This window comes from Pelobates fuscus, chromosome 5 (genome assembly GCF_036172605.1).
Source record: "Pelobates fuscus isolate aPelFus1 chromosome 5, aPelFus1.pri, whole genome shotgun sequence".
In the NCBI taxonomy this organism is placed as follows: domain Eukaryota; kingdom Metazoa; phylum Chordata; class Amphibia; order Anura; family Pelobatidae; genus Pelobates; species Pelobates fuscus.
The window spans coordinates 6,274,434-6,283,485 of NC_086321.1; the positions used below are offsets into that span (position 1 = coordinate 6,274,434).

Below are 9,052 nucleotides of genomic sequence, written 5' to 3' on the forward strand. Positions count from 1 at the left end.
TTAGTCCACCCGACCTTCGCCGTGTCTTGTAGTTCTCTTGCCCTTCACCTCTGATACTGCATTCTAAAATGCTAAGAATGGAAATAATAAGGATTTACCCAAAATATAGTGCAATGGCTCATTTATAGAATTTAACATTTTTAAATTTCTTATACAGGTTTAAATGTCTATTTTTAATAAAAGCCTTCATAGTGCATATGTTTTTGGGTTTGTACATTTACCATTTGATCTAATAATGTAAGGACAATAAACACATGTCTCCCCCACCGTTCTGCACAGCTAATTGCATACAACCTTTATTCTATCAGAGCAGTGATCCGGGTTTGTGTCCCCAAAGAAGGCACATTAACTGCATCTTCAGAGCACCTTCAGCCAATACCAAGACCTGTAGGCTAAATCAGGCAGCAATACATTTATACTAAATGTTTAATGATATCAATTACACTGATCACTTTCTTTGGTTTTAGAATGGCCGCTACAATCATGGATGTCACTAAGGAGACAGCAAAGGATCTTCTGCAGCTGGTGGGAGAGACATCTCAGACCATGACAAGGATGTCTGTAATGGATCACTTTGACCCAATTAAAGAACTGGGCAAAGGTTCTTATGGGAAGGTTCTCCTCGCCAATCACAGGCGTTCAGGTAAGTTACATTAGCTTGTATGCTCATCTCTCACCTTTTAAAAAAAACTGGAGTCCTTTATTTTATACAGAGTAAGTTCTAATGGATTTCTGCATTTAGCAGGGTAAAGTACAATGCCGATGCTTTTTGGCACCTCAAGAAATTGCTACAGTCCATAAACAAAGCCATGGTTTTATAAAACTATTATCTGTATAAACATGAGTAGCTGGAGATCACAGTATATTTTGTTTTGTTAACAGGACAGCTGGTGGCCTTGAAAATGCTGGTGAAGGAGAAGACTTTAGCAGATAATTTCCTCTTGGAATATAGTATCTGCGTCTACCTTGGGATTCATCCCCATATCGTTACCACCTTTAGAATGGCCTTCGAAACACCAAGCAACTATGTGTTTGTTCAGGAGGTTGCACCAGCTGGGACACTACATTCCATCATAACACCAAAGGTGAGGTTTCCAAAAATTGGCATGCATTTAGTTTTATGGTCTTAATAATCAATGTAATTCCCATGTAAATAAACACCCCCTACCCCCCTGTCCTCCTACCCATTGTTATTGTAAATAAAAATGAATCTCTTATGTCTGATGGATTCAATTATTATCTTCTCACCTTTACAGGTTGGTTTACAAGAGGACATTGTGAAGCGCTGCATTCTTCAGCTGACGAGTGCCTTGGAGTTCATCCACTACAAGGGACTGGTCCATCGGGACATCAAGCTGAATAATATTCTGCTCATGGACCATGAATGCCATTGCATCAAACTTGCAGACTTTGGACTCACCCGACTCCAGGGAACCTATGTACCAGGAATGTCCTGGATCATTCCCTACATGGCTCCTGAACTCTGCCTTGTTGCAGACAGTGAGACGATATTATTGCACCCTAGCCTTGATGTTTGGGCATTTGGAGTCCTGGTGTATGTGATGCTCACTGGCTGTTTCCCATGGAAGGAGGCTTTACCAAGGGACCAACAATATTTGCAGTTTGTTCACTGGCAGGTATTTAAAGACACTGTGCCAATACCAGCCGAGTGGAGGTTGGTTACCACTGAATCCCAGTATTTCTTCAGACTAATGTTGGCCATTGATGCTACTGACAGATGTTCTGTATCACACATTGCGGAATATATTCACTGGCCATGGAAAGCCGATATCCCCCATAAGGACATTACATGAGGCACGCAGACCAAAAGTGGGCAGTAACTTAGGAAATCAAAGCTGCAGATTCCGGTAAGTCTGATTGTAGCCGAACGCATTTTTCAACTCACAAATATATCCAAGATTGAGATAGGATACAACAATAGTTTAAGAACTGATGTGTTTTGTTTAGGATAAGGGGACATTTTATCCACTATTTTAACTGCTAACTAGTTGAAATGTAGACAATGGTTTAAAGTAGCACGCTGTTACAGCAGTTTGTAGATATACCACAAAGAAAATATGCATGCAATTTGGTTTCCATTTCTCTTTGGGGTTATATAAAATATTGATTTATGTATATTCATTTTGTTCTTGTATATTGCTAGACTTTGGTTAGTTAAAGGGATACTCCAGGCACCCAGATCACTTCTGCCCATTGGAGTGGTCTGGGTGCCAACTCCCATCACCCTTACCCTCTAAGTGTATTTATTGCAGTTTTTATAAACTACAATAATTACTTTGCACGGTTAAGTCCTCCGGCTTCTTAAAACACGAAAAGTGTTTTAAACTACGCTGGACGTCCTGACGCTATGCATGAGGACCTCCAACGTCGTCAGTGTGGCAGAAGCAGCCACAAGAGACTGTTACTTAAAATGTTATATGTTATTCGAACTACCTGTCACTGAATGTACCGTGTATTTTACCAGCATGTTAATGTAATCGGTTCCCGAACCAGAAATGCGTAGCCGGTTCGGGAACCGATTGAAAGTACCGAATGCAAGACCACCCTGCTGTGGTCGTGTGCCTCCCCTTAATAGAAAGAAACAAGGTTGCAAGTACCGTAATTGGGTTCGTGGGTGGCCGCCGTTCGCCTAATCTCCACGTGGCGGCGGCCATCTTAACTCCCGAACAGCGGTGTTTGGTCGTCGAGCGTCTGGAACTAAAATCGGACGCTCGACTACCCAGACACCGCTCAGACCTCCAGGACCACCAAAACGCACAATCTAAACTGCCGAACGGTAATGTAACCTCCTCCTTGGACAATCTGGATCTCACACTCACATACAGCAAGATGAACAGGGCTCCACCTGCTGCTTGTTGTAGTAGCGCAAGTTATTCCCCCAATGCAGAAGGTGTTACTCCCAAAACCATCAGTTGGTAAGTTCTTATTCTCACATCGTTGCAGTAAAAGCCAATAGTTTTATGACATTACCTGTAAAAATGCCATGCAGAGCTTGGATAATTGCAACATTTCCTCATTTTGTTTTATATAGTTCCATATATAAATACTTGATGTGACATGAGAGCCCTGTTTTCCCTGAACAAAATGATACACAATAAGTTTGGGTGCCCTTAAAGGACCACTCTAGGCACCCAGACCACTTCAGCTTAATGAAGTGGTCTGGGTGCCAGGTCCAGCTAGGGTTAACCCATTTTTTTTATAAACATAGCAGTTTCAGAGAAACTGCTATGTTTATTAATGGATTAAGCCTTCCCCCAAATCCTCTAGTGGCTGTCTCACTGACAGCCACTAGAGGCGCTTGCGTGATTCTCACTGTGAAAATCACAGTGAGAGCATGCAAGCGTCCATAGGAGAGCATTGTAAATGCTTTCCTATGCGACCGGCTGAATGCGCGCGCAGCTCTTGATGCGCTTTCAGCCGAAAGGGAGGATCGGAGGAGGATCAGAGGCAGAGAGCTCCCTGCTCAGCGCTGGAAAAAGGTAAGTTTTACCACTTTTCCCTTTTCCAGAGCCGGGTGGGAGGGGGACCCTGAGGGTGGGGGCACCCTCAGGGCACTCGTGCCAGGAAAACGAGTGTTTTCCTGGCACTAGAGTGGTCCTATAACCCCTTAAGGACACATGACATGTGTGACATGTCATGATTCCCTTTTATTACAGAAGTTTGGTCCTTAAGGGGTTAATAGGAAAGCAGTGAATTGCGGTTTAACAGACATAGTCAAAGTCCAGGTTTTGTTTTTGTACAATCAGTCCTTAAAGGGACACTATAGTCACCTGAACAACTTTAGCTTAATGAAGCAGTTTTGGTGTATAGAACATGCCCCTGCAGCCTCACTGCTCAATCCTCTGCCATTTTGGAGTTAAATCCCTTTGTTTATGAACCCTAGTCACACCTCCCTGCATGTGACTTGCACAGCCTTCCATAAACACTTCCTGTAAAGAGAGCCCTATTTAGGCTTTTATTGCAAGTTCTGTTTAATTAAGATTTCCTCATCCCCTGTTAGGTTAATAGCTTGCTAGACCCTGCAAGAGCCTCCTGTATGCGATTAAAGTTAAATTTAGAGATTGAGATACAATTATTTAAGGTAAATGACATCTGTTTGAAAGTGAAACCAGTTATTTTTCTCATGCAGGCTCTGCCAATCATAGCCAGGGGAGGTGTGGCTAGGGCTGCATAAACAGAAACAAAGTGATTTAACTCCTAAATGACAGAATTGAGCAGTGAAATTGCAGGGGAATGATCTATACACTAAAACTGCGTAATTTAGCTAAAGTCATTTAGGTGACTATAGTGTTCCTTTAATGGGTTAAAAGGACACCATAATGACAGATTTCCTTCAATTTAGGGCTTCCCTGGCAATATTTATTTTGATCCGAAATTCTCCAGATACATGAAGTTACATAAACCTGAGGTAATTCTTGGCTTTAAAAGTGCTGAATTGTGGGGGGATTTTCTACTGGCTCTTGCACAATACTCCTACAAGTTGTCCTCTTAAACTAATTAACAAGTTACATCATCAGATCACCCCACACCCCCCTTTATTCATTCATTCAGGGGTACATAGTCACACTGGGTGGAGTAGAACGTCCACTCACCTTTGTTTTGTAGATCTGCCCCCTGGTGGACAGATGGCTATTTTCTTCCAGTTTCTATAACACACCCCAACCCTTTACATAACACAATTGGGATGTTAGAAAGAATAAACAGAAATATTGTTTATCCCCAGCTCTCAGGTTTACCATATCAAACAATAGATATCTACACACTTGTTAAACCAGATACTGAATACTAGGGCATTATAATTCATAGTCTGCCATTTATGCATATTGGGGTGTGTATATACTATTGTAATAATTTATGTTAATATTCCTAAATACAGGGTAAATGTTTTCAAAACCACAAGGTTATGGATGTAAAAGATTTCAAAGAATGTACGAAGTTTAGACAGTTATTTAAATATACAAATTTATTTTAATCTTCGGGTATTAACATTCCATTACATATTAAGTCAAACCCTTACATGAATGAGTGGGGATTCCAAACTAAATTTCAATTTCGATAGCTCCTAGCTATGCAAACCTATTTATGGCTTACTGGGAGACCAAGTTTATAGACAACAGCCTAGAGTGGGGAGCGAACCTTGTCTCCTATAAGCGGTACATAGACGACATTTTTTTAGTCTGGAACGGTTCAGTGGATCTTTTAAATAAGTTTTTAACCTTTTTAAACACAAATGATTGGGGAGTGACGCTAACAACAGAATTCAGCAAAGAAAGCGTTAATTTTTTAGACCTGACCATTTTTATAGAGGACAATGAGATAAAAACAAAAACCTTTTTTAAATCAGTGGACGTTAACAATTATATTTATTTGAACAGCTGTCACTTCTCCCCCTGGCTTAAAAATATACCCAAAGCACAACTGATGAGAGTTAGAAGGAACTGCACAGATCAAAGCACTTTTGAAATCCAGGCCATTAAGATTAAACAGGATTTTATAGAAAAAGGGTATGAGGAAATTTCTCTTTCCAACATGATAAAAGAAGTAAGAGCCATGGAAAGATCTTCCCTGTTAAAATACAAACCTAAAAATAACAATGAAAATAAGAGTCTGCCGCTCATTTGTAATTACAATCAAGAGAGTCAGAAGATCAGACAAATAATTAATAAACACTGGCCTATGTTAAGGAACGATCCCATGCTACACTCCATTTTACCAGAGAGACCACAATTAGTATACAGAGGAGCTCCCAATTTAAAACGAAAATTAACACAATCATATTAGAGAAAATACACCTACCCCCTTCTTCCAGAAAGAAGGTTTTTTTGGCTGTGGACAGTGTTTAGCATGTAGAAGCACGAAAAGTGTAAAGAGACATATTACAGAATTCCATGACTCAAAAGGAGAAAATAAGTATAAGATACGCCAGATGATCACATGCTTTTCAAAAAGAGTAATATACGTTTTAAAATGCTCGTGCAATTTATTGTATGTGGGCAGGACAAAACGCCCTTTACAAACTCGTGTAAATGAACACATTAGAAACATAAAAAAAGGTTATGACAAACATAGTGTTTCAGAGCATTTTAATTCAGTACACAATAGAGACCCCCCAATGTCTGGAATTTATGGCAATCCCAAAAATCACACTCAACTGGCGAGGGGAAGATGAGATTAGGAAATTAGGCAAAATAGAAACAAAATGGATTTTTAACCTCAACACTTTAGCCCCTGCAGGTCTTAACGCAGATTTTGAGCTATGCCATTTTTTATGAAAAAACCATGTATACTTTTTAATCACCAACGTTCGCCTTCCACTGGTGTTAAAAGCATTTTATGTATTTTATTTTCTTTGCATGTTTTTTGTATAGATGTGATACCTTTTAAATAAGGGAGGCAACAGATACACTCACCTAAGGAAAAATCCACACTAACTAGGAAATAAATAATTAAATGTGTATTTGGAAAAATGTTTTTTGCAGAAAATAGGCTCTATGTATAAAAAGCACATCCTAAGCACAAGTCACTTTTTTCCCACTAAATTTAAAGGAACCTGTATGTCTTTTAAAAAGGTTCACATAAAAAGGGTTTATTGTGTTTTTAAGATAAGATTATATATTGAAAACGGAATAACTTCAATGGAAATGCTAAAAAAGGCTAGTAAAGCATTTTTTCTGTGTTATATATAAAGAGCATACATAAGAACATTTAACTGTACACTTCTTTCTTTTATTTTCGTTTTATTATTGCAATTGAGCCAAATAGGCTCCAAATATGGACTTGGCAAATCGCCACTTTCGGACTACAATCCCCATAAACGACCGGACGAAAACCGGAAGTGACGCGCTGGGCGCAAAGCACTCTGGATCCTGTAGTGCCGAAAAACCGGAAGTGACGCGACGGCTGTTTAGCCACGTCAGGTGATCGGAAGGACCATTCCGATTGGAAGGACGCATTTTAGGCGGGATTTTACAGATTTAAAAGTACAGAGCATCAAGAAGTCTTTTACAAGCTGACTGAGGAAGCCGTTTTACCGGCGAAACGCGTTTTAGCTTTTAAAGTGGACTTAACATTTTTATTGGAAACCACTAATACTCATAATATATTTGTTCTTATCTGTTTTTTTATTTTCTAGAAAGTATTTTATATTGATTATTTATACATTGTAATAAATTCATCTATTTTTTACTACCAACTGTATCCAGTACCAGTGATTCCAGGGAAGGGGCAGTGTCACCCCACAAATTGACAGTGTCAATCATATACCGAGTGGAGAGGAGAATACACCATCCAACTTGGAGAGAGGGGTCGTGTGATCTACCTTTAAAGACACAGACGTGCACAAGTTTAGAGCCTAATTCACTTGAAAAGGCTCTAAAAAATGTGAGCGTAGACATAATTGTGAACTCACTCAATTTCCAACCACAGTGTTTAATATACTGCACAATCATTTGTATATATTCTTGTTTTCTTTTGTATATTCACTATATTGGAGAACGCAAAGGGTACCTGTCTTTGAACCACAGGTAACTTACTGTAATCCTTCACCAAACACAGCGCTGCACTCTTAAAGGTAGAGGACCCAAGGGGTGGCAACACCAATTGGGCCTGAAACCTTTTTTGTATCTTGGTGATTATCTTCGAGACAAATGATTTGACCAACAATCCTGCAGTATTTAAGTTTCATACGGACTATTGCAGGTTATATAAAAAAAAAATAGGTAAAAATTGGCTGTGTATAATTATATAAAAGTATCAAATATATTCTTCCTATCTGGGAGTGTATGATTCTACACTTTCATAATGGATTTCCCACATATTCACCGGGAACTATAGGGTATAAAAACTGCACAGAACCTCACCCATAAAAAAGGGACTGGAGGGGGCGGGGTCCGACCGCCATGCTGACCGGTCGCATGCTACTGAGGCTCCTGATGAATCCACACTAAAATCAGCAGAAATCATGGTCCCACCACAGGAAAATGTGAGCAGAGATCCATTAGTGTGCACAGGAGATGGTGGACGCCACTGCAGACTCCGAGATCGGGAGTTTTGGGGCCTTGCGGTGCAAGCCTTCGGCCAACTTGGGTGAGACGCGGGGCAGACGGCCGCTGCCCTGCCGACAAGCCTGACTATCCCGCCAAAACCCTGTGAGACCTCTAACGGGCCCCGTTCTTCCCCCCCCTTAGACCGGGGGGGTTATCCCGGTCCCCACTGGTGGGAACTGACTCTCCGCAACACCCCCCCCCCCCCCCGCGGGGTATGCACAACATCAGGGGCCCTGCCTGGCGGTCTTGAGGCCCACACCGGGCGTGACTCTGCCAATCACCCATCACTCACAGGCAGCCCCAGCAACAGAAAGCATTTCATACTCACCTGGGGATTAAGCGGTGAATCCCTACTGTCTCACCTCCGCACCGTGAACTTAGGCCTGGTCTCCACGACGGCCTTCCTGGGTCCTGAGCCCTAGAGGTCACCCCTCCAACCGCAGCCCAATGCCTGGACCGACTACACTTACCGGGAAATCCGTTGCCGGCCTTCAATGGAACCGGAACCGAGGGCACAGATGGTTGGCTCATACAGAGCCCGGGGCTGGCAGCGTGGCACACACCGGAGCCACCCCAATAGCTGGACGCAACTACTGCCCCACACGGATCGGAGGCACAGGAACAACACGACCGGCAAACCTTGCACACCTGACAACCTGCCAACGGGGAGCAGAGGGACTTTCCCAAAGAAACCCAGTGGAGCCATTCAGTTTGGTTTTGTTTTTAGTTGGAAAGCTTATTATCACCCTTAATTCACCTTAAGCAAGCCGTATTAATGTTATGCGATAAGGGCTTCATGCTGCCTTCAGTGACCCTCACCAGTTATGCTATACACCATGTGGACATTTAATGACTGCCTGATCATCAGATGCAATGCTATACACACTCCTGTCGTATTAGTTATGACATAGTACAGCTTGAACAGTGTAGCATCTTCACGTTCTTAGCAGTGTTATCATTGTACCACTTATATTATTTTGCACATA

The 9,052-nt window shown here is 41.5% G+C and overlaps 1 protein-coding gene across 1 annotated transcript; it reads left to right on the top strand.

The window, feature by feature from the left end:
- The first annotated feature begins 348 nt into the window (after positions 1 to 348).
- On the top strand, positions 349 to 1,814 carry LOC134610532 (serine/threonine-protein kinase SBK1-like). Its single transcript, XM_063453496.1, has 3 exons — positions 349 to 643; positions 883 to 1,085; positions 1,257 to 1,814. Exons 1-3 carry the CDS (start codon positions 430 to 432, stop codon positions 1,812 to 1,814), a joined length of 975 nt encoding a protein of 324 aa, XP_063309566.1. The 5' UTR covers positions 349 to 429.
- The last annotated feature ends 7,238 nt before the right edge of the window (positions 1,815 to 9,052 follow it).

What these genes read in the sequence shown, in the direction of transcription:
- LOC134610532 (XM_063453496.1), top strand. Translation starts at nt 430, where the DNA reads ATGATATCAATTACACTGATCACTTTCTTTGGTTTTAGAATGGCCGCT. An exon ending in CGCCAATCACAGGCGTTCAG is followed by an intron (nt 644 to 882) that starts GTAAGTTACATT and finishes TTTTGTTAACAG; the next exon opens with GACAGCTGGTGGCCTTGAAA. An exon ending in ATTCCATCATAACACCAAAG is followed by an intron (nt 1,086 to 1,256) that starts GTGAGGTTTCCA and finishes TCACCTTTACAG; the next exon opens with GTTGGTTTACAAGAGGACAT.